At 39.1% G+C, this 25,370-nt stretch overlaps 1 protein-coding gene across 3 annotated transcripts; it reads right to left on the reverse strand.

The window, feature by feature from the left end:
* Positions 1–359: 359 nt before the first annotated feature.
* HELLS (helicase, lymphoid specific) lies at positions 360–24,894 on the reverse strand. 3 transcript variants are annotated; one of them, XM_035330550.1, is made up of 22 exons: positions 24,867–24,894; positions 24,319–24,431; positions 21,523–21,645; positions 20,215–20,274; positions 19,161–19,197; positions 19,004–19,068; positions 18,505–18,546; positions 17,497–17,721; positions 15,878–16,060; positions 15,460–15,603; positions 14,669–14,865; positions 13,865–13,961; positions 12,770–12,931; positions 12,133–12,275; positions 10,930–11,068; positions 9,668–9,751; positions 9,468–9,587; positions 6,874–6,990; positions 6,084–6,243; positions 2,963–3,059; positions 2,676–2,752; positions 360–1,509 (listed from the first exon to the last, which is right to left on the reverse strand). In XM_035330550.1, exons 1-22 carry the CDS (start codon positions 24,877–24,879, stop codon positions 1,412–1,414), a joined length of 2,496 nt encoding a protein of 831 aa, XP_035186441.1. In that variant the 5' UTR covers positions 24,880–24,894; the 3' UTR covers positions 360–1,411. The 3 variants fall into 3 exon arrangements, 2 of the variants coding, with proteins under 2 accessions (XP_035186441.1, XP_035186442.1); XM_035330551.1 differs by lacking the exon at positions 24,867–24,894 and adding an exon at positions 24,565–24,657; XR_004752024.1 differs by lacking the exons at positions 360–1,509; positions 24,867–24,894 and adding an exon at positions 3,366–3,429 and having other exon boundaries at positions 2,736–2,752.
* Positions 24,895–25,370: the final 476 nt, after the last annotated feature.

Consider the following 25,370-nt stretch of genomic DNA (forward strand, 5'->3'; position numbering starts at 1 on the left):
GCAGCTCAGCAAATATACATAACACACGGAGACAACACAAGTTGGACTTTGTGCAAGTCAGGATAATAAGTAACTGAACGAAAACTTGAAAACTTCTGTCTTCAGTAACTAGACACATGACATGGCTTTCAACAGGCAAAGGTCAAAGCCAGCATACCTGTTAACAGAGTTACTTGTTTATCCTTACTTCTGTAAGGCACCATGTATTTTGTACAAGTATAAAACAACTCTAAATCAGCTAATATATTACTCCCAATGGAGAACAGTAATTTCCTACTTGTGAGGTGGCACTCACCTGGTGTTCATATGGAAAGTCTCATCTACAAATGATCATAAAGTGACAAGAAACTAGTTCCCCATAGTTTGATGAATTAAGTAGTTTATTCTGAAACATTACCCATGCCTTAGTATAACTAATGTAACCGCAATTGTGACAGCTCCAGCTGCAGTGTCGTAACTGCCATTTCCCATTAAGCCTAGAAGACATTTCACAAAGCATAATACAGTTTAAAAGCTGATGCCCATGTCAAAAACCATTGCTTGCAGCTGTCTGTTAGAGGATAGATATGCAGTTATATACTTCACCTGCTTTATTATCTACTTCCCCTCCTGTTATTCCTGGAATAAAACCATGCTTCCCGCTGATTTGGAATTTGAATTGTCGTCTTTTCTGCACCAGTGTAGTCTCAGACTGGCCCTTGCCCAGAGGTAGTCCTCGGTCTTCCACATATCCACACATTCTCCTCTTTCCAGTACCCAGAGCTCTCTACATACTTGAGAGGCCAGTCAATAGATAATTGCTGTCTGCAGCAGGAAAGCTTACTCTTAGCTCCCTCAGTTCAGAGGTTTATTGTAGTTGGGTGTTTGTTTTATTTTGATGTGTGAAATGGGCTAAAGGTTTACATGAGTAGAGAAAGAGTGAATAACAGATTTCTAAATAAGCAAAGCCTAGGTGGTATCCATGTCAAAAAACCTACAATGCTTAGAACACACCAGACATTTATTTATTTATCAAAATAATTTGCAGAAGTTAAAAAAAACAAAACAGAAGCTGTAACAAAGGCATACGCTCTTTCCCTTCCAAATAAAATCATAACACCATATTAAAAAAAAGTGTTTTAGGACTTCCACAGGAAGATTTTACACAAGTTTGCCAGTTTTTACCACTGATCACAAAAGCTAGCTGAAAACGTGAAACATGCTCATTTTCTTAATCCTTTATCAGAGGCTAACAAAGCTACAAACTATAACAAACGTTACACTTTAGAACATGTTATAATTCACTGAAAGAACTGAGGGATTTGAAAAAGGCTGTAAAGAGTCAGCATAAAGGATCAGTATGTATAATGACATCTCTGAAAGAGCTGATGTCAGTCATGTTTGTCGTGTAAGACAACAGGCCATTTGCACATTAAAAAACACATTCTGTGTTGGAATCCGATGATTCCTCCAGGACCTTGAAGACACCCATTTTTTCCTTCTTAATTGCTTCAGGAGTTTTCATTTGATCTAGAATTTTTTAAAAAAAAGTAATACATGACTTGTCTGCAACCTTTCTTTTCAAGTACAGCAATGTAGAGAGAAAAGTCATATATACTCTTATTTTATCTGGATTTGGAAATCAAGTTGATAAAGATTGGTTTTCTCCTTCATAACCACAGCAACTAAAAGTTTGTGCTTGAAAATATCTTACAGTTGTGTATGAAATTCTGCTTACAGTAGGTAAGAAAAAAGAAGCAACCATGATAAAATATGATGCCTGCTAACAACACCACAAAAATAAATGACACCTTTTCCAACCTGAAAGGATAAATCTGATTATTTCATAGCCTGAACTTGTAAAGATAAACACAGATCATATTGTGTCAGTGCATCAAGAATCATTTCTGTATCAACAGTAAATTGAAATAAGCAGTTTTTTTTGTTTGTTTTTTTTTTAAAAAACATTCTTTAGATAAACGAGGAGAAATTTCCAAGTGTAGTAACTGTTCTCCTCAGGCAGTTATTTTACTCAAAATTCACATATCATATGTATTTAAGACTAGCTATGAATTATTTATAAATTCTACACTGACTTTTTTTTCCTTCTGTATCTATGTTTTGAGTCCCATCTCTCCTAAAATGCTTTACTTCCTTCAGCATCTTATATCTAATGTCTAGAGAAACTAAAAGTTCTTCTAAACAACTTCTCAGAAGAATTAAGGTTCTTATAATATCTTTGCCTGGTCAATTTACAAAAGCAGACAACTGAAAAAAAAATTATTTTTTCGCCCCCAAAATATTTGATCCACTGACAAGACGTGGTGACCCTCGAAGTTTAAGTTTCTCTCCTTGAAGTTTTACTAAGCTTTTTTTTTTTTTCTTCTGAGAATGACTTCTACTTTGACCAATTACAACAACTTGCAGGGAATATTTCTTTGCAAAACATCTGCTTTTCCTTTACAGTGTGTATGCTTGGGGCACACTATGCATGAATGAGGTTTTCTGGAATACTTTTGTCAAAGTCATCCTCTTCAACAGATCCTATTGGAAACATCAGCTTTGGGGCCAAAGTGTCTTTCTTCCCAACAGTTGTGGGGAAATGAAACTATGACTATTTTCTACATATAAAGAATCTTAAAAAAAAAAATGTATTTACTGTCTAACACAAGAGATGGATGAGAATTCTGACTTACCAATAAGATCGCTTCTATCCAAGAGTAACTCAAGATCTTTATCACTGATTACTTTTTCTTTAGATCCTTTAACCTCTCTGTTGAAGAATAAACACTCTCTCAATACAGATAAAAGCACGTAAGAGTTAATAAAGCACAGAAGTCAGTTTTCATATAGCAGAATCCCTAGGACATTCTTTTCACTCTGAAGATACACTTTGTAAAACTTGAGAACTATTGACAGCTGCTTGCAAGTTGCAAGTTACAAACTTAACAGTCAACAAAAAAAAAAGTAAAATTCTACATACCTCTCATAGTCTCTGGATTTCAGTAATTCTAGTAATTCCTGAGGGTCCAGACAGCTCTTTGATTGTGCTAGGCCGGATTTGCCACCTTTAAACTGATCTGTAGAAAGTAGAAATTTTAAGTAGAGACAGAAACAAATTCCATAAACTGTTACATCAATACTAGGCACAGATGGAACAAATTTACTTTTGCATATCAGGGCTAATGCTATGTTTCATTGTTTCAGCCCTGACCTAAACACACCTTAAGCTAATAGGCTAACTGGTCAAAAAATCAGAGGTGCACGAGGACTTTACATGCAGGCCTTTCCCCTTCTAGCTATAGTATGCAGAAGAACTGATTGAAACACCAATTCACCATGCACACACACACACACAGAGCAGAAAAGCCATTAGTTCTACTTACAGTAAAAAGATTGCAAATAAAGTTAGATGGTAGGTGCTGAAGTTTGTTCTCTTTGTAATGTAAGCTGGTTGAAACAAAGTAAGTAGTATTAACCACAAGACAGGAAATATATGAAGGATAACGTTGTTCCACTGTAGAAACTCCCTCAATTTAATAACTTTACAGAATTGACAACATATACCTGAGTTTCTTCAAGAAACCAACCTAAGTTATCTACACACAAATCACAGTGCCAGCACCAACATCCAAGAAGTTATACAAGATTATTTATTACCTTACTAAATCTAAGCATGGATGAAGCCAAGCTCGGTCTGTGCACTGCAAGGCCTACTGTCCCGTGCAAAGCTTCCCCAGTTTTTATTAACTCATGTACCCATTGCATAGCAAATCTTCCTCATACCCTTCCATCAGCCTCACTGTCGTTGTTTCCTGTATCTCAGTCACAGACACCTCCCCAAGCTTTCCCCATCTTCCTCCAAGGACTAGCTGTTTCTCAGCAAAGTGCAAACCAAATGCAAGTTCCAGAAGGGTTAGGGCTATAAGATTTCTCTCCTGCTGTGACACACAGGACCCAGGTCACATCCCACATTTTTAGTAATGCAATTTCTCCCTTTAGTCCTTTAGCTAAGTTTTCAGAGTTTCACAAACTATATGGCATTGAATTGGTGCTGTACAGATCTTGGGCTGTAATAGTAACACAGAGAGAGGTACAGGAAATGCACGTAACGTAAGGAAGAGTTTACGTGCATCACTTCATCTTAGTCTGACATCTACTAAGTTAACTAAAATTGTGCTGGTTCTCACACAGTTCCCTAGGCATCTGTCTATAAGAAAACAGAAACTAAAGAGAAGGCACAACATGGTGCTGAGCTCAACAAAAACACAGCTTTGCACTGTATTTCAATCCTTCAGGTCTGGTACTTGTACTGTACACACCCTACATAGTTGACACCACAGAAAGGTCTGACTTAGACATGTGGGCTTTATGATATTACTTCCTCATTCATTCCTCAGAATTTCTGATAACAAAGTATTCAGAATTACAGGATACATTACATCACCTTTACAATTACAGAAAGGGCCCCAAAGGCTCCTGCAGGGAACATTCCTACAGACAGGCTTCACCAAAAGTTAGCAAGATAAACATTTAACTCGCTGCAAAACCAAAGACACGACCCTTCCCGCTCAGTTTCCTTCCTGTACACTGCCTCGTCCTAGTTCCCACTGCTACTTTAGCATATGGCAGTCATCTAAATATTTGAGTCCATCCTGCCTTGTGGGCTGATGTCATTAGCTCCTCTAGAGAGAGGTCAGATGGCAGTCCTAACAGTCAAGTGAAGACAGCAGTTACAAAAGCTAGGACAAATGAAACGTTGAACCATTAGCCATCGTCATATGAACAAACTACAGCAATTCACAGCTTAGGCATCACAAACACTGTGCAGTAGACAGTTGCAGGTGTGGCCTTTCTGGCCCCCTTCTGCCCTCCCAAAAACATGGTGGTATTTTTTTTCCCTTAATATACTACAAGACATTTTAAAATTCTACAAGTTAAATACACAGCTAATTATTCTCAGAGGTTGCAAGATTTTTTTTTCCCCTCCTCAACTGAGCTTACTGTTTGGAAAATGCTATAGCAAGCTGGCATCCAAATATAACACACAGAGTAAGCTACAGAAGCAGAGCAGGATTCCTACAGCACCTAAACAAAACAAATTTACCCCAAAAGAGAAGCTTTACCCCAATCATTTTTTAAAGACACTTGAGTATAACCAGCTAGATGATCTAGAACACAAGAATCACCATTGTTCTGCAAACACACACACACAAAAGAGGACTATTGTGCCATTCAGCACTGGTTAATTGGCCCAGAAGAGGAATTATTCTACTGTGATTATAACAGACTATTCTTAAACTTAGAAGGACAGATGCAGAAAGGATTCTGAAGTTTTCTACGGTGATTTTACAGGTCTAAGATTTGCAGTCTCAACCACATGCAGTAGGAACTCCCAGAAACCAGCTTTCTATAGTCTCTGCTTATTTTACCAATTTTAATAGGAATGCTCCCTATTCGATCAAGTTTGCCAGTGCAGCTAGAAAAACTATTGATAAACTTCATATCATTAAACACGGCTCTAAATATCATTAGGTAGGCCTACAGCTTCAAATGAAGAATTGTTATAAGCTAAACTGCAAGCAATATGGCAATTTACGTCTGCTTTTCCGTTTATATTCTGGTTTATTTAATTTGATTATAAGAAAAAAGACAGTCAACTCAGACTTGTCACTCCCAGCCTTGACATTTTCCATCCCATAAGTCTAAAACATTTGGGTAGTACAAAGTATCATCTTGCTGACAAGCTGCTAACAAGCCCCAGAGCTGTACTCCCTCATTGCCCGTTTTTACTTTTATTTATTCCAGGCAGGCTCACCACATCGCTTCCTTTTTTTTTTTTTTTAAATTACCTACCAGTAAAGTAGTCATAACATGGTAACCTCTGAAATTATTAATAGAAGTGCTTTCCTTTAATTTGCTGTAGAAGTTATCTGCAATACATCTAAGAATGCATTTTGAGGAGCCATTTAAATAGCCAGTGTTGGAAGGATGAAGCTATTCAGGTTTAAGAAAAAGTACAAATGAGTCTCAAAACAGAGTAGAGATCTCAAGATTTAAAGAAGCAACACATGCTTAAAGGAAGGCATGAGAAGGATACTAACTTTTGTGGATAATCAGCTTCTCCAACTTCCTCTTGGCAGCAGCTCTCTCCACAATCTTCTGATCGATTGTATTTGCTGTCACAAGACGATAGACAACCACTGGTTTTGTCTGGCCAATTCTATGACACCTGTCTTGGGCCTGCAAGTCTGACTGGGGGTTCTGAGGGAATAAGAAAACTAGGTTAGCAGCACTGTTAACTTTTCTCTTTTTAGGTGCTACCACAGGCAGCATTTTTAGTCAGTGAGCTGAGTCACTGCTGAAGCAAACAGCAGGGCAGCTATTGTATAATAAAAACTGTACATCTCTTCACTCTTAAAACGTGCCCGTGCCAGGCTCTGCTGGTATAGCTGCACAGCCAGAGCAACCCAGCTAGCTTGACTGCTTCTCCATTATATGCTGCAGTTTCCAACAGATTAACGTTTTTTGTATCAAAAATTTAGCCGAGGTTGTTGCTACACTCAAATTACAAATAATAAATTGGAAAAAAGGAAATGCATCTAAAATAGTAACAGAAACAAAAAGAAGCTCCTACTTTTGGTATAACCCTGGGGACAAACATGCTGGTTTTGCAAACCAGCTCTAACATTGTGTTTGAGAAGCTATTTTCAAATCAGGCTGTATACTTAGCATACAACATGGTAGCATACGTGCCTTATATTGTCATTATGTAACACTTCATTAAATAACAGAAGTGGCCCACGCTGTAATGGCTTACTAAACAATTACTGAAAGCAGCAGTAAAGAAACCATTTTACGACACACCATTAGGTAAACAGTCTGTCAACATACCCAGTCACTATCGTATATGATAACTGTATCTGCCGCAGTTAGGTTAATGCCCAAGCCTCCAGCTCTTGTACTCACTAAGAACAGGAAGACTTCAGGGTCATTATTAAACTGATGCATCTGGAAGAGAGTAAGACTATTACAAAACAGCAGGTTGATCAAACAAAACATTTCCAACATTTTTAGAAAGACCCATGTTTGGAATTTAAAAATGAAAACAGGTAGAATATAACATATGCTGCCAGAGGTAAACTTTTAAGAGAGGTAAGTTTTAAGAGATATTATGTGCATCTAGGACAGGGCAAAAGCAAGAAGTGAAAAAACTGTTTTCTTATCTGCCAATATTAGTCAATGTTACTCAATGAGCTGTCCAACACAGAGCAGAGATGACTACAGTGACATAATCCCAGTCACATTCACCCCCATATAATCTACCAACCAGCAATGTTTTCTTTTCCAAGGTGAGCACAGTCCAAGTTGGCAGAGCCTAAAAACATACCCACTTTCTGGCATAAGGAGCCATTCTGATGCCATCTTGACTGTAACTTCCAGCCTACTTGTATAGCTCCTCTTTTTATTTCTAAAGTAAGAACAATTTTCTCAACTCCTACTCAGCATCTAACCTACTTTCATGGCAAGATCCTTCCAAGCGTCAGCACAGCTCCTACCAGGTCTATGAGCAGTTAAATGTTCTCTTGTTGCGCACCCACACCACTCTGTGGTAGACACTGAAGCCAGGAACAGAGAGGAAAAGAAGCAAATTGGACCACCCCCTTTAAAACTTGCTGCACTTATCCCTTGTCCCCATGGTTTTCTTGAGCCACTCATTGCTGTTTATGCAGCTGAAACAGTGGGAACCTAATGCCAAGACATTTTAACTGCATACTAAAAAACCTAATGGACAAAAAAACACATGTTTAACATGGATACTTCAATGAAGAGAAAAAATATAAAAGTCACAGGAGACAAGAGATGGATGCAACTGCTTGTCTTCTTGTAAGAGGAAGTACCAGCTGCAATTCTTTTCTATGTCAGATGTGTGCTCGGATGCATGCACTACTTTGAAGTTCTCTTGTACCTCTTAGGCCCTGCATTGGGCCTATCTGCACTCAGGTTTCCTTTTACACCAAGATTCCCTCTAGCTTTCAAATTACTTTGTAAAACACAGAAGGTGACCTCCAAGTGACTCAAAGGACAGCACTGATTTCTTCCTCCAAAGCATGCTTTGCTGGATACATATTACTAAATGAAGTAATGTTCCAACTCACCTCTTGTTACCCTGAGACACTGTTCATTCTCAACTGAGCTATGCATACCCTGCTGGGAGTTTTCACTGGAAGGAAACAAGGCTCTCCTTGCTCAACCATGTAAACACCTGATTTCTTCAGGTTTTTACAGCTGCACACTTCTACATTGATTTTTTAGTATTCTTTTAACTCCCCTACAACAATCAGACTCCCAGAAGCAAGGCATAGCATGCCTTGTTTCAGAAGTTTCAACCACATCATAGGATGAAAACTTGCGAGGAGGTGAGAAGCAGCAATACAGAGTAAAAGCTTACATGTCAGATCACAAAACAGTATGGAACAGTATGGAATTCACACCCTCCAAAAGCCATTCACATGCTATTTGCTGACAATTTACTACCACATAACTGTGTAATCAACTCCTGAAAATGCCTAGAAACCAGCAGCACAAAATTTTACCTGCTTAATACAAGTCACATTGCTAGTTAGCCTTTTGTCTTTTAGAATCATTTTTAACAATAGCAACTTAAGTGTTGAGGGGTGTGGCTTTCCCCAGCCGCATTGTGGCAGAGAAAAAACAGTGCAAACAAAAGCAGTTTCTGAGCTAGATGATCAGCAAGTCACTGTTTTTCCATATCTGCGTAAATGCTGGTATGTACTTGTGAGATCATATTGCAATTGCAGCACATGGCCTAGATACATTCTGTGTACTTCTTCCACAGTGTGTGTTGCTTTTTTACATCCCTGCAAATCCTCAAAAGCTTTTCCAAAACCACCCTACATGGCTGCTCTTCGTGACAAATACGTGCCTCAATAGTAAGGCATTCTGTGATCTTTTAGTTATAAGCCATTGTAAGCATGCAAGAACAAAGGATTACACTGTAATGAATCCATGTTTACTTTCAGGCTGAAGTTACAAGTGTGTACCTAGGTACACAACACCGTTTCCTGGAAATCTATTCTTATCTATTCTAACACCTATTTGGTGTTAGACTTGTAGCACACTCCCACAGAGCTGGTATAACATCCTGGATGCTATGAAACAATAGGGCCGGGCTAACACTGGGATTAGCACCTGCTGCAATCTGCATAAATTGCATGCTTCACATCTGGGCAACAAGAATATGTGAGCATGCATCATTCTAGGCATACCAAGATGTTGCTTAGTAACATATTTCACTGCTTCAGTGGCTCTCAATTGCAGTTTTTAAAGCAGAAGCAAGAACGTCAGTTTTCAACATAGATGTCTGTTGCCTATTGAAGGCTAAATGCTGTGCAAAGTCTCATCCCAATGTCACATTAACAGGCACAATTTGGTAACGGGCTCAAAGGACATGAACATGTACTTACATTTTCTTCTCTGTCTGAGTAAGACATAGACCCATCCAGTCGACTAAATTTGAAGTCTCTCAAATAGCAGTAATCCATCAAGATGTCAAGCATCATAGTCATTTGTGAGAACAACAAGACCTAAAGAAACAGGAAGATTCCTTAGTACCATTTTTGCTCATCAGGAGACAACTGTGCCAAAAAATAAAAATTGGATTTACCTTATGTCCTCTCTTTTTCAATTCTGGAAGCATCCGGTCCAACAGAAGGAACTTGCCTGAATTCTTTACTAGATCTTCATCAACCTTAGAAGAGGGGAAAAAGGGGAGAAGCAGTTGTATATTAGAAGGAAGGATGCCAAGGGTTTTCATCATTCAGATGCACCAACAAATGCTTACTGAAACAAACTTATACCGTCCTTTTAACTAAAAGCCATAATACTGAAATCAACAAATCGCAAAGTAAGCCAAATCAGTTAAATCATGATGAAATTAAATCAAACCCCCGTGTTTTATATGCCCAAATAATTTTTTTAAAATTAATTAACTTTCATCCAATTTCTGGAAGGAATAAAAGTCATGAAGATTTCTATCTTTGCATGGAAAAGCAGTTTCTTTCCCAGCTTCTATCAGTGGTAATTAATGCACAAGGCTTCCACCTGCTGGAGACAACGAAGCACTAGCTGAACAAGCTACAGGTACTAGCTCCTGCAAGTGTGAAAAAACCTATGTTTTCTACACACTAGCATGGTGTTACCTTCTTTTACGCACTGACCTTGCATTGATAAAACTTTGACGGTTTTCTCCACAGTGCAGCCAAATCTGTTAACCACACACCAAGCAGGAAACATGACTACAAGAGGCTACAAACTGCACTGAGTGTACAAAGCAACTTCAAGTTGTTTGAGATCTCCTTCAACTCAAAGTACTTTCTACCTTCCTATATTACCAACTGCCTTGTCTAGATTAAACTGCCAACTGGCCTTTATGATGTACTTCCATTGGACTTTCTCCCTTTCAAGGCGTAGATTGGATGCTGTAATACCTCTGAGTAGACGATCCTGTTGTACTTGTCTGCCCTTAAAAACTGCCATTATACCTTCTGCAGTGTTTACAGTGTACATCATGAACAGTTCACAAACATCAGCATTTTTAGTTTGGAAAATAAACTTTTTAGAAGACAGCTTAAGGCAGATCCTAAAACAGCCTAAGCGGAAGCCAGCTATTGTTTCAGTTCAAGAACTTGCTTCCAGCAGATGAGTGCCTTCATAATGGAGAACACTACAGTATCGCTACTGCAGAGGCTAAAGGGACACAGAGGCTTGAACTGCTGCTTCAAATAATGATTCAGTCACATGCTGGAATTCAGTAGGGAGGCATATGTAAATACATTGTAAAGGTCATTCCTAACTGCAGCCAGCTCATGATATATTGCTTCTAAATGCCTAGAATAATAATTCTTCTAATCCTTTTGACATACATACCTTGAATTGTTGCGTAGCAGGGTCCAGTGGGTATTCAATAAGATAGGGGTGATTACAGCATTTCCTCAGTAACATCATAATATTCTGTAGTTTAAGGTTCACCTCCGAATCCACGGGCACGCTCACTTCTACCACCGGCCTTGAAAGAAATGCCATCTTATTAGTACTGGAAGCGTTATCTTGTGTTACAGAAAAAAATAAACACCCCCCAAAATAATAAATAAAATGCAATAGATTCGCATGCTGTGTCAAACTTCCTTTAAACCCCTCACAGTCAATAAAGCTATTACCAGACAAGACTTCCTTTAGTGTCACACCTGGCACCGAAGGCACTAGAGTTTGCCACTATTGGTTTAAAATACAAAAGGATGGTAAAGGCATAATAAGAAGCAAAAAAAATGGAACAGAAAAGGGAACTCTGGAACTTTGTCATATCTCCCACAGAACAATACATGAACTACTCCAAAATCAGCTCTTGGCCTATCCCAGTTCAGCCACATGCACATTGCAGGATTCTACTACTTTTGCTCTTCCAAACCTAAGAGTTATATCCAGCATAAGCAAACCATGCATGTGATGGAACTAAAACAAGCAAATATTTAATACCTGTTCTTTCAGAGTACACTGGATTAAAATAAAATCTAGGAAAATAAATACAGTTCAGTCTTGTAATTTAAGGCCAATCCTGGCTTTCCTTTTGCCCAAAGGAGTTCCAACCATTTTAGAGCCACCAATAGATCTTGTCAAACTCAGTACCCTCAGTCTTGGTCCTCCATTCTGATCATAATCACCAACCAGTAAGCGACCTGTAAGTGTCACGAACACAGCAGTAGCCATGCTGACTATTTGGGTTCCAGCTCTCAGTTTAAACCTATATATTTTATAAAATTTAGCAAGGAAACCAGTTAACCCTTTTCTCCAGTCCTGAGCCCAAACTTTCCTTCAAGTATTGTTGAGGAACTCCGCGACAATCTGGGAGTTAACTGTAATTAATATATCAATGTTATCCCTTGTCCTATCGTTGAGCCAACGAAAGATACAGCTGACACAAACATAACTGAACAACATAGACAAAAGTTTTACCTGAACTTCGGAAACCGTGCATAATTTAGCAATAAAATCATATGAGCATATAAGCTCGGAAGGAATATTAAGAGGACAATACTCAGTATAACAAAAAAGATTATCTTTTATTGAAGGTACCTCTCTTTTTCCACTTCCTCTTGCATTCTGCTGATCAATTTTTCCAAGTCATCAGGTGAACCATTATGTTCTTCACAATAATCAACCAGTTTTCGACTACGGCGTTTTGGTCGGCCTGTTGGACTCAACTCAATTACTTCTTCCTGTAAGAAACAGCATTGTTTCAACAGCTGATAGCTCCAGATTCAAAGGCCTGTGCTGACTCAAGAATTCTCAGTCCTGAAGAGAGGTCTCAGCAATATGTTCTATCCAATACTTAGTTTCTGCAGCCATAAATTTTGCTAAGCAGAAAGAGTGGCCCAAACTCTAAAGGTCTTTAATTGTAGATCTTGAAAGCTTCTGCTCAACTTTTAAAAGCTGCATTAGTACCATACTGATTTCACAGCAGAAACTGTCAGTTCAATGAAAACTGTCTTCTTCCACTAAGCTACAAGTAACCAAAAGCATTCTAACGCTCACATATTATCAGTTCTGTGACCACAGAGGCCAATCACATCAACTGTCACTGAAGTGACAGAAGGGTCAGACTCAAAATACTAGCAAAAAATGTTTTGGTTACACTAGTAATGAAGCAACTTGGTTTTGCTTATAAGCCATTAATAGCAAGCACATTTATAACACCCATATCAGTAGATACCTCGTTGTTTCCAAGCAGTTTACTAATGGTGCGATTTACAATGGCAGTATAGAACGTTTCTTGCTTCTTTGCCAGGGGTGCATATACCACAACTTCTCGTTTGGGAGGAACCTCAAGAGCAACATCAGATTTCAGTCTTCTCAGTAAGAAGGGCGTCAGAATCTGAAATAGAGCAGTTGTGTTATAATTACTCAAAGCTCTCAACAGGGCTAGTTAAAAGAAAAAGACACACAAATAAGTTTACCGATAAAACATCATTTTTACAATTTAAACTAAGGGATTTAATCTGCAGAGCTCCACACTTCATTTTTAAATAGAGGTGCCTTCTCCAAAACTTTTATACACATATTGGTCACATGTGTTAAAAGAAAAACAAAACCCTACATCTATGGACATCTTAAAAAATGTGAAGTCTTTAATAAGGGTTGCAGACCTTTCCAATAATTTTCATAATTGAAATAAATCTTAATACAAATTGGCTCATTTTGCTTGTTATATTTCTTCAACTTTTTTTTTTCAGGATAGCCATAAACCTTTTAAAGCAATATATAAGTTGCAATCAACAATTATATCTAAAAAATATAAATTGCATCTCACACCATCAGCTTACAATGAGAAAACGTGTTATGAAAGCACTTACTTTCCCCTCCACTGCCCCTTAAAAAACATTTTGAATGTTAGCTTTGTTTTGCCTTTGAAGACAGGCAAATTATAAAACTAGTTCGTTAAAAGGTTTTCTGTTCAACACTTCAGAGCTGCGTAAATTGTCTCGAAGCTGTATTTCTACAAGTTCAATATACAAATTAAATCTTTTGGCAGACTGAAGTAAGCAACAGCAATTAAGTTTAACTGAACTCAATTCAGTTCCAAGAACAAAAAAGAGTCTTTATCAAAGAAGTACATTGTTCCTTTCAGCACTTATAAACGCCTTAAATATTAGAGGAAAAAAGTAGATATCTAAGTGTAGAAGTGCCACAATAAAAGCCTCTCAGGATCAGAAGTCAGACCCACAAACAAGACTTTGGTACACTTCGTAATAATTGTCAGTGTCAGAAATAAACCATGGAAAAATAACACAAAAAAATAAGTGAAAACCTGATGCAGCATATGCAAGATGTTCTGCTCCCTTTCTTTAGCAATGATGTCTTCGGCAGTTTCTGTAATGCTGGTAATGTCAAACCATGATTCAAAACTATAAAAACAAAACAAGAAAAGGAATAGCTTATTTCATAGCTATGATTCTTCTTCCTTATATAACTCTGCTATTTTTCCTCTCATCCTGTGATTTAAGGAAAAAAAGCACTGGTATCTATCACGTACAAAGGGTGAGCAATAGACACTTCTGAAACATACCTGTCAATTCAGATGCTTGAGATTTTAAAAGCAATCAATAAAAATACCTGTATTAGTTGGAATATTCGCTATGATCAATTATATTCAATATAGTCTGTAGCTTTTTTCCAAATTTTGACTGAATTCAAGACTGGTTTTGGCAATGTTCCTGACCTCCCCATACTGCTTCATAAAAGCATCAGTCTCCCATGGGTCCCATGTTTGACAGCCTCACACAACTGTCTGTTACACTTTACAAAATCTCAAGCAACTCCGGACAACTATGATCAGACAACCATCTCCCGTCTCCCCCCAGTGCCCATGTCTTAGTTTAGAGTTGAATTTCCAGTATTGATGGAGCTGACATTACTTCCTTCCTTTTGGCAATTACTAGCATGAAGACAATACACATTTCAAAGTCTTTACAACAAGATAATTACACCAAATTACTACCATATCATAAAAGAACTCTTTAAAGGCTGATAGAAGTTTAATTATTAAAGAGTAAGAATAATGCTCAAACAGAACAAAGGGGAATCATTCTTTTTTAACCAGCCTGCAACCCACCTTTTCAAATCATCAAACACATCTGGCAACAGGAAGTTAAGCAACGACCAAAGTTCTGCCAAGTTGTTTTGCAGGGGGGTACCAGTCAACAGCAGTTTATTGTCTGCATTAAATCGTTTCAATTCTCTGATAAGACGGCAGTTCATATTTTTAATCCTGTGACCTTCATCTACTATCAGGTATTTCCAAAAGCAGTTCTACAAACAAGAAATGATATTTCAGTAAATCTTAGCTTACTCCATCAAAATGTGCCCAATGAGCAGCACTAGTAGGACTGCCTGATCCTGACTGATTCTATTTGTTCTTTTTTCTCACTTTGTCAGACCGGAACAGCAGAGTCCACAGTGACTGCATTTAGTTTTGATGATTACAGTGAAAACTTCTACAAGAAGCTCTTCTCACTGAAGCAACCACTCTAATATTAACTCTGTTACTTATATAAAAAGGACAACTTTTCTCCAAGTTTCTCCCCTCCATTACCTACAGAGAGATAATAGAAAAAAAAGCTGTAATATGTAGATTACAGCTGTAAGTGTTGTAATTATCTGCTTGCTTCACTTTTTAAAACAGCATTCTATTTGAAGAATTTCTCCAAAAAAATCCTGAGCCATTCCTACCAAAGAAACATCACAACAGAACTGAATGCCAACATAGCTGCTGCAGTATGACACTCATTGAACAAGCAGCACATAGGGTTTTGTGTTTTTGTTTTTTAAGTGTATACTCAAAAGCACTGCCATTAGTGATGAGGCATTCCAACTGTCACAGGATTTTCAGGAGAACGTAGATACCTGCAGGGCATTTCTGTCTCGCATTGCAATTTCAAAGGAAGTAATGACCACGGGATGGATTTGCAGTGATCCTTGTCGTCCGTGAATTTTTCGAACCAGTTTACGACGTTCCTGCTGAGCTCCATGATACAGCATTATTGGAATCTGAAAGAAACAAGACTTAGAAGTCAGTAGAATTAAGCTCACTTAAAGCTGTAAACCTCACAGGTAGTAGAGGTAATTAGCTTGGTTACAAGAAGGCTGTAAATACATAGTAAGACATAGCATAGCATATAATAACAACATAAAGAACTATAGTTAACTTGATGTTCTAGATACAGAATGTTTCAATGCAAATAATTAAAATTAAAAGTTGAGGTAGGAATTTTAAAAAATAGTTATTTTAGACCCAAGGAGGAAAAACCTTTGTTTCTCTTACCTCTGGGGTAAATCTTTTGAATTCAGACATCCAATTTGGAAGAGTAGACAAAGGACCGCATACTAAGAAGGGACCAGGGACTCCTCGCTCCACCATCAGCGCTATTGTTGCGATGCACTGGATTGTCTTCCCCAGCCCCATTTCATCAGCTAAAATGCCATTGATACCATTTTCCCAAAGCATCTGCACACACACAAAGAAAAATACATAAGCATAGAAAACTATCACACCTTAGGAATAACAAACATCCATAGGAACGTAACATCTGTGGAAACTCTCTACTGGACACATTCTATATTAGAGATGAGTAAGATTTCCCCATGATGAAAATAAAATACCAGCATCTTGTAAACCCCAGACTATTATATGTAGGGTTATGTGCTTTGAGAAAAAAAATGAGAACGGTAACAAAGGAAAAGATGTGAATTACTGTTATATCAAAAGGCATTTCAGCGGCAAGCATACCTCAGAATACTCTGACTTTTACTCATCCTGACTCCAAAGTATTCCCTTAACTTCCATTTCCAAAAGACTGACTTACTGTGTTGGTGTTTCAGTTTTATCTTTTCAAGCAGCTTCTACAGGCACGGCTGCTTCAGCATAGGAAAAAGTAGCAATACCTGACCAACACTGCCTGCTGTTCTGGCAAAAATTGTTTGTGCAGACACCGCCTATTTCAACAAGTGACAGCAACCCCTTGCAACAGAACAGAAAGGAAGTGCCCTTTGGCTATTCTATCTACTGTTCATAAAGGTTATATTATGAGTGATGGTCCAACAATGGAAGCTGTTTATTCCCCCAGAACAGGTCAGCCTTAGGCACTTCCCAGAGACAGATCAGGATGAGTGAGTTTCGTGGCATTCACTTGTGAGATGAGTTGAAGCCTGTTATAATAGGATACACATGCTTGTGGGAGCAAAGAAAGAAAAAAAAAAATAAGGGAAATATGAGATCAGCAGCAGAAGGAAAGTTAGTTCTGCCAGACTCTGACAACAACAAAAAAAGTTGTTCTAATATGGCTTGCAAGCAAGAACAGTGAAAAAAATATAATAAAAAATGCCCACATATATGTTTCATCGGCTTTTGAAATCAAATGCTACAGACAAAACAATTTAAATACATTATGCTAATACCACTAGTTAAAAGTCCATAATGCAGAGAATTGAAAGCTTATTCATGTCAGTTGTTTAAAAGACTCACCTTGCAGGCCTATGGGGCTAGGTATTCAAGTCCTTGAAAGAGGAAAAACACTTAAGACTGTCCCTCAACTTAAGTATGCATAGACCTACTGCTTTCACAAAGCACTTATAAGGAGCCTGAAAGGACAGTCAAGTTGAACATGAAAATAGATGGAGAAAGGAAGGATGAAGAACACCAACCAAGAAGTTTACAGAAGTCTTTACAAACCCAAATATCCTCCCCACCCTGTAACTTTCTATCTACAGATTGGCAACTTTTTTCATGATACATGAGTCTGACATTACAAAATCATGAAGAACTGTCCTTTCATTCTTCACTTTACCTTCACTAACTACAACCACAAACTTCTAGTGTCTCTTCCCCTTTTTTTCTGTCTACAATCAGCAACACATTCGATTCTGTAAACAATTTCTCCATACCCTTAGCCACTCCATGCCTTCCACCTGGTACCATCTCATTACACCTCCAGTAAAAATCTTTGGCTGTTGAAAAGGCACTGGTTGTCCATTAAATTTCCGTACTGGATCAAGGAATTGCTTGGCACTGTGTCGTACAGCTTGACACAGTCTATCCTTAATGACACTATTTGAGTCTCCATTTTTCTGCAGGTCTTCTGGACACAGGTTATCAGAAGAGCTTTCATCCTATGGAGGAAAGTTCAAGGAACACATGAGGAGTGGCATGCTTTAACCAAACCCAGCTAAGACATACTTTTGCCAGGTGCTGAAACTTCTGGTAAATTTCTGCCAGTCTGTTATTATGTAGCAAAACAAGCCAGCCCCTGACACAAAGAATTTGAGTAACTATCAATGAAAGAGTGAACTTTATTTTTAGGATTAATATCACCACAAAAGCATATGTAACCATGCAAAATTCCAATACCTTATTGGCATCCTTTACTCTTTTGGAATTAAAGAGCAGTGATAGTTTCCAGAACAATTAGGCTATTCTACCCATAAAAGCAAGCAGACGTAAAACCTTACCAAGAGGCTGACATTTAATGCAGCAATTTCTTTTCTGCAAGTGGATTCTAGATAATATTAGAAAGTAGTACATAGTACTGTGCTTGTAGTTCTTAAGCCACAGTAGAAGCAAAAAAAGTCTTTTATCTCCAATTTTAAATACTTAAAAATGGCTGCATCTTAAGTAAGGTCTTATATACTAGCACAAGCATTTCTTTAATAAAATTATTTCCTTCATTTTTGAAAACTACAGTAAAATTCACAAGTTTTCACCCCTGTTATATATTAATAGCTGTTTAAGTGCATTTACTTGCAGCACATTTTAAAGCTTCTAACTCAGAACTACAATACATAGCTAAGAGATATTTATTTACAATAAAAGTTTAAAGATATGCTATAAAGTATAAAATGTCCTCCCTCCCTTTGGGCTTAACACACACACTATAACAACATGTGACAACTTACCTGATTTTCCACTTTACTTTTTTTTGCCACTGATAAGATTTCCTGGGGGGAAAAAAAAAAATGTGTTATGTGCTTTTCAACTTCAAAGGCTACTACAATTTGTATTTCAATAAATCTTTTAATTGAAGAACACTCACATACTTGAAGCAAATTTCCATACAACATCATCTATCATATGTGACTGTACCAAGGCAACACATCAGCAAATGCATTTCAATTACAAAAGATAACTGAATACATCTTCATAGCTTGCCTCCCCAAAAATTTAAGAAAAGCATTTGGATTCTACAGGTCCAACAACACCGCTTGTTATATATAACTTTGTTGGAAGAAAGTCATACCTTATAGGTAGACTACTGTTGGCAGTCAGACAATAATTTCTGATGACAACGTATAAGAATGCATTGCTCCAAAATACAGATGTCACGCAGTGATAGTCTCACCAGTTAAAACTTGAGCCACAAAAACCTGAACAAGTCCATTTACAAATACAGCCTACCTCTTTGGACATAATTTCTGAGATGTTGTATGTTCCATCTTCTCTCCCTCTCTTCTTTTTTGCAGCTATAAGATAATATTTGAGTTTATACAACACATCAAATGTTAAAGAAACCGAAAACACCAGTACTGACTAAAGGCAGAACCTAACATGTTACCTGATTTCTCCTCTTTGCCACCAGCTGGACTTTGACCCTAGAAAATAAATATAGAAAGAGGCTCATCATCTCATGCATGTCTAACTATCATAGCACAAATGTGAGAAATATGCAAACCAACTTAAAGCATTGTCTTTGAAATCTTTTTGAAAGACTTAAGTATTATGTAGTTTATAAAAAATATAGCAAAAGTAGTGACTGTTTATCTTTTTCAACCTTGCTTTAGCATGCCAGCACTTAGCCTACTGAATATGATATGCAATCATTGCTAAAAAAAAAAAAAAAAAAACATAACTAAAAGTCAACCCCCACAAGACAAATCCAAACCATTTCCTTGAATAAATATTACAGAATCATATAATGGTTTGGGTTGGAAGGGACCTTAAAGATCATCTAATTACAACCCCCCTGCCATGGGCATGGACACCTCCCACTAGACGAGGTTGCTGAATCCAACCTGGCCTTAAAAAGTTCCAGGGATGGGGCATCCACAGCTTCTATGGCGAATCTGTGCCAGTGACTCACCACCCTCATAGTAAGAAATTTCTCCCTTATATCTAATCTAAACCCACACTCTTTAGTTTAAAGCCATTGCTCCTTGTTTGATCACTACACTCCCTGACAAAGAGTCCACCACCTTTCTTGTAGGTCCCCTTTAGGTACTGGAAGATCACTCATTATCTCCCTGGAGCCTTCCCTTCTCCAGGCTCAACAACCACAATTGTCTCAGCCTGTCTTCATAGGAGAGGTGCTCCAGCCCTCTGATCATCCTTATGGGACTCCTCTGGATATGCTCTAATATAATAAGTCCTTATTATATTGGGGGGGCAATTAGTCAGAAAAGTGTCCTTAGTAATACTGTCATGCTATGTGATTTTTGAGTAGATTTAAACAGTCTTACTATGGTTAAAAATACGGTACAATAGATCTTTCTGCAAGTCAAATGCTGGGTAAGTCTAACTTTAGCTACCTTGACCAGATGATCAAAATTGACATGGCAATTTGACAGACTTATAGCAAAGAGAAGTTGCATAAAACCTCTGGTCAATCTTACCTTTGCAGATTTTAACATCATCTCCCTCTTTTTTTCTAACTTCTCTTTCCTTCTCTGTTCCTAAAAAAAACAAACAAAAAGACACATTTCTTGTATTTAAATGACACTCACAAGAGAACTATCCGTTATAGAAATAATAACAGATGCAGATTACATTGGTAATGTAGAGTGCTGTGTACTCTACAGACTCCAGTGTTTTAGCCGTCTCAGTAAAAGCCTCTATTCTGACATTGTTAAAAATAATAAAACAAAACTTGGGCATGTAAATGCAACTGCTCTGAATTGCTTGTCAGTGACTACTTTAAACATTTTCAAATACAGTAATTTAAGAAGACTCCAACAAAAATAAACCCAATTGCAAACTCCTGAAGAGATCACATTTACTACAGCAAGTTTTCCATGTGTTACCACCCCTTTAACTTCCACGAGTTACCACTTGTGTTCATTGTCAAACAGAACGCAACGTAAGTAGCCTACAATGCCTTTAAGGAAGAAATGCTTTCCTATCTTTAAAAATCTAAGATATTAATTTCATCTATTTTTAATTGCTGAAAGCAAAAGGACCCAGGGGAAAAAAAAGTAAGGAATCTTTATAATTATCAGATGGAGCAGTAAGACTTAATATTGAAATAGGCATTCTATCACTGCAGTAATCATGAATTTGAGCTGAAAATAGACGTTAGAGAAGTATTTTAGAAAGGATGTTTCTGCAGCCTGTCAAGTAACACTTTTCTGAGCATGTGATTATCCTGAATCTTTTCTTGAGATTCTTCCTCTCTCAAGCTCAAATTCTCACAAGTCTGTACATACAAGGACAATTACAACAATAAAGACAAAGCCAGATGTGAACTCAGCAACCCATAGATCTAAAAAGCAGAAAAAATAAAATCATGTCATGGAAGCTCTTGTTTGGGAACAGCATGGTCTGAGATCACTGTAATTTAAAAGTTTGTTCTCCATTAGCATCCTGAACACAAGCCTCATCCTCAGCCTTCGGTAATCAACAAAACCAAGCTGCACAACTTCTATATGTCAATTCTTTGCATCCTTCTATCCTCCTTACAGGTTTTCCAGCTTCCTTAAATTTCGTCTTCTTATCTCTCAGGCCAACAGAAAAATTGTAAAGACATCACTGCTACCTTTATACTGTGATTGAAATTCACGCTCTTTCCAGACTGATTTATCTATAAATTTATAGGACATACCTTCCGTAGATACTCAGCAGAACTGAAGCAAAAAAGCAGATGACTGTTCATCTTAAGAATCCCCACCACAGAGAAGTAATCTCTTACCTCTAGTTACACTTACCTCCAGTTGCTGTTGTTCCATTTTGGTTAGCAAGAACTTAGAGTAGATGTTGCTTTTTTCAAGCAAATGCTGAAGCCTCTTATACCGCATTTCACTTGACTCCCTGTCCCAAGAAGTGCGAGCCTGGCAAAGACAAAGAGGTCAACGATTTAAAGATGCTTCAAATTTAATGCCTTACACATAAGAAAGGGTTCTTTTAGAGGATAATCACAATCATCTCACACCTGCACAAGCACTTCTCTTTGAGTCATTATGTATTTACAATTCATGGGTGTATTGACCCATCCGTATCTATGAAGCGCTCGCTGCAAGATCAGTTTAACTGAGGGATGGATTCACTTGCTCATGTAAACAGCTCTGCAGCATATCTGCTTCCAGTGCAACAGCACAAGGCATTCAAGGACTGAAAGGTGTCTAATCTCTGATTTACAGATTTAGAGTTAAAAGGAAATCTAAGGTTATTCACAGCCTGCAAAAAAAAAATATCTCTTTTCAAAATTCAGCAGTTTCCTAAGTATTAACTGGGACACTTCCGTACACCATCTGCACAGAGGTAGTTTTTCATTATTAGCAAGATATTCAGATGGCTACAAAGTCATTAGTGCCTAATTTACAGTGGCTAAATGAATTCCCAGTGTGAAAACAGCAACTTCTTGCCTCGCTTACAAAATCAAGTGCTTGAACTGCCACTATTTTTAAAAATTATACCCACTGAATTAGTTAACACGGTGTAATTCATCAAGACTTCTCCAAAAAGTAAAAGAGCATTCCCCCGTCAGCAGTCAGGTAAAATTGCCTGTTAGATGGAGATGTCAAGCAAGTGAAAAGGTATAAATTAGCATCTCCAAGAGAAACCTAGGAAAGACAAGATGCAGAGCTTTACGAGATGCTTATCTATGCCATTGCCTTCAGAAGGAACACTGGGGGAAGGGCACACCAAGAGAGAAAAGCAAGAGAATTTTCTGGAACTAAATAGATTAATAGGTAGGGAAAAGAGATATTAGCTGACTGAGAGGAGAAACTGCAAAAAAGCTGGCTTTCTTCCTCCCCAAAATCACACCTTTGTTTTCCACAAATGGTACAACAAGTCATTCCTACCAAGTAGCTATCACTATTCAGTTGTGAGCAGAAGATCTATCTCCAGATGTTCTTTGGTGGCTAGATGGCTTTCTTGCAAATTCTCCATAGAGTTTACTTGCTACTGCTCTTCTCGTTTCAGGTTTTTTCCTTTAGACAGGACGTACCTGAGTCCAGGAAAACTACCCTTGATGGCAATGCCAAGAAACAATGTAAGTGAAACTGAAACACTTCATTCATTGAGTTGGTATTGCCCAATTCCTGTTGGAGTGGAACTCAGCTTCTTTCCGTTAATTACTTCATCTGAAGGACTTCATCCTTTGACTGAACCTCCAAGCCTCAACAAGGTTGTTTTTATACCCATTATATTTACTATGGCACAAGTCTGCCACTCATTTTTTATCATTCTACGTTCTCATATATTTGCATTGTGGTATTTTGCTCTTAGACCACAAAAAGAACAAGTGACTCATTTGTTGAACTGCACAAGTCACCTGGCAAAGGGATTGCAGAAGTGAAGCATAAAAAAAAAAAAAACACAACAGGAGGTTCAAGATCAACTGTCCCCAAGATGCCAGTAAGCCTGAGTTTAGTGATGTGAGTAATCTCCCTTGGTCTGACAGACCCCTGAGCACAGGGTGAAGGCATGGTAGAAGCACACAGGAGAGGGGAACAACACCCTTGTTAGAGGTAAGCTCTGCAGGTCCTTAAGAAATTGAAAGAATAGTGAGTGAGGAAAAAAAAAAAAAAAAAAAAAAAAAAAAAAAAACACTCAACCACCTCCTCCACAACAACATAAAAAGGAAACAATCAGTAGTATCACATTACGGCTGTGACACCTAAGCGACTGGTTGTGAAAGAAAGTAAGTTCTGTGTCCTTTTCTCAATACTTCCTGTGCAATGAGATATGTTTACTCTACACGAGCTTCCTCCAAGTGATTGCCATCAAGTTTTTAGTTCCAAGTCTGATCAAGAAATACCTGAAGAAAAGTTCAGCTAGGCTCTATCATGAGTTATTGTCTGCAAGAAAGACTATGAGACTTCTGGGAGAATGAAGTAATAAACGATAAATTAATACTTTCTGACCACAGAATCACAATGTTGCAGCTTAAAAAATGCACCTTTTAAATGAAAATCTTTTTTTCCAGTAAAGATAGAGGATATAAGATTAGTGCCAGGCCTTAGAAACTGTATTTTTCATGTCCCTAAAGTAACATTTCAACTTCCAGCTACAATTCTCCTGTGGTCTGTTCAATACAAAGACAGATGGTTAAGCGTAAGGAATAATGAGAATACAATGAAAGATGGGGAAAAAAAAAAAAAAAAAAGTTTTTCTCGTGTTTTGAGTAACAGCATTAGCTTCTTAGAAAAAAAAGGAGAGCATTTAAGATGTGCATTCTTCCACACCCACATTTTCTTACGCTTTTCTTTCTGGCACGCTGATACCTCGATGATTTGTACCAGCAGCGCTGAAGCACCCTGTTTTTAGGTTGTCTCTCCAGAACAGATTCTTAACACCAGCACTCGCAGACGCTCAGAGTTGGACAAAAACGAAACACAGCCACGACCGTGTCATGTGTGCTAGGGAGGCATCATCTCCAGGAGGCTGTTCCAAAAACACCCCGCCAGGCAGGCACCGGGACAGACAGCAGGCACCAGCCCCGGGAGACTCCGGGAGGCTCCGGGGGGCTCGGCTCGCCCCCCCCCCCAGCCGCTCACCTTCTCCAGCATCTGCCGCTCCTTCTCCAGCCCCGCCGCCTCCAGCTGCTCCTCCTCCGCCAGCATGGCCGGCGTGATCACCGCCTGCTCACCCATCTCGGCTCCCGGCGGCTCTGCAACGACGGCACGGTTACCGCGGGGCCCTGCCCTTCCCTTCCCGTCCCGTCCCGTCCCGTCCCGTCCCGTCCCGTCCCGTCCCGTCCCAGCCGCCCCCCGGCCCGGCCCCGGCCTGGTCCCGGCGCTCACCGCCGCTGCCGCCCGCGCTCCGTGCCGGCATGGCGCCCCCTGCACCGGCTCCGCCTCGCGAGACCAAAAACCGCGCGCTGAGCGGGCCGCGCGAGACGGGGCCCAGGTCTCGCGAGGCGGCCGCGGCCCGCCTCCGGGCGGGCCCCCAGGGAAGCCATCTTGGGGGGTGGCTGGCGCCGCCCCCTGACACCGAGGGGATGTGGAAATTCGCCGCCTTCGTTGCCTGTTGGTCCCAGGCTCCAGTCCCTGTGGACACGTGTATTTCATAGAATCATTAGGGCTGGAAAGCCCTCCAAGATCGCCTGGTCCAACCATCGCCCTACCACCCGTCACCCACAGCACCATGTCCCCGAGCACCGCGTCCAAGCTTTCCTTGAACACCCCCAGGGACCGGTTCCCTGAACGCTTCTCGTCTGTGCCGCGAGAGGGCAGGGGAGCGCCTAAAGCCGAGCTGAGCCGCACCGCCACTGATGGAAAACCTTTCCCGCTGCGTAGATGGCATTCGAGTAAATATTTCTGGTGTCGAGAACACAAACACTTCAGCTTGACCCGAGAAACACCAGCTGTCAAAATAACTCTGGGCTTATCACCCCCGATCCATAAAAAAATACAGTGCTAGCAATTTCTCACACCTGACGGTCCAAGGGGTCACTCGTTTAAACTCCACACACACGGGGAGCGGAGCTCCTGGCTCCAAAAGAGACCTGGAAGGGAGAAAAGGGGCAGAAAGAAGCAGCAGAGAACAAACAGCTCTAGCAACAGCTGAGGTGGATGGCATTCTTCTCATTCCCAAGCCTTAGAGGCTG

The sequence above is a fragment of the Oxyura jamaicensis genome, chromosome 6, assembly GCF_011077185.1.
Source record: "Oxyura jamaicensis isolate SHBP4307 breed ruddy duck chromosome 6, BPBGC_Ojam_1.0, whole genome shotgun sequence".
NCBI lineage: Eukaryota > Metazoa > Chordata > Aves > Anseriformes > Anatidae > Oxyura > Oxyura jamaicensis.

What these genes read in the sequence shown, in the direction of transcription:
- HELLS (XM_035330551.1), bottom strand. Translation starts at nt 24,595, where the DNA reads ATGCCGGCACGGAGCGCGGGCGGCAGCGGCG. An exon ending in AAATCCAGAGACTATGAGAG is followed by an intron (nt 2,753 to 2,962) that starts GTATGTAGAATT and finishes ATTCTTCAACAG; the next exon opens with AGAGGTTAAAGGATCTAAAG. An exon ending in GGATAGAAGCGATCTTATTG is followed by an intron (nt 1,510 to 2,675) that starts GTAAGTCAGAAT and finishes AAAAAATTCTAG; the next exon opens with ATCAAATGAAAACTCCTGAA.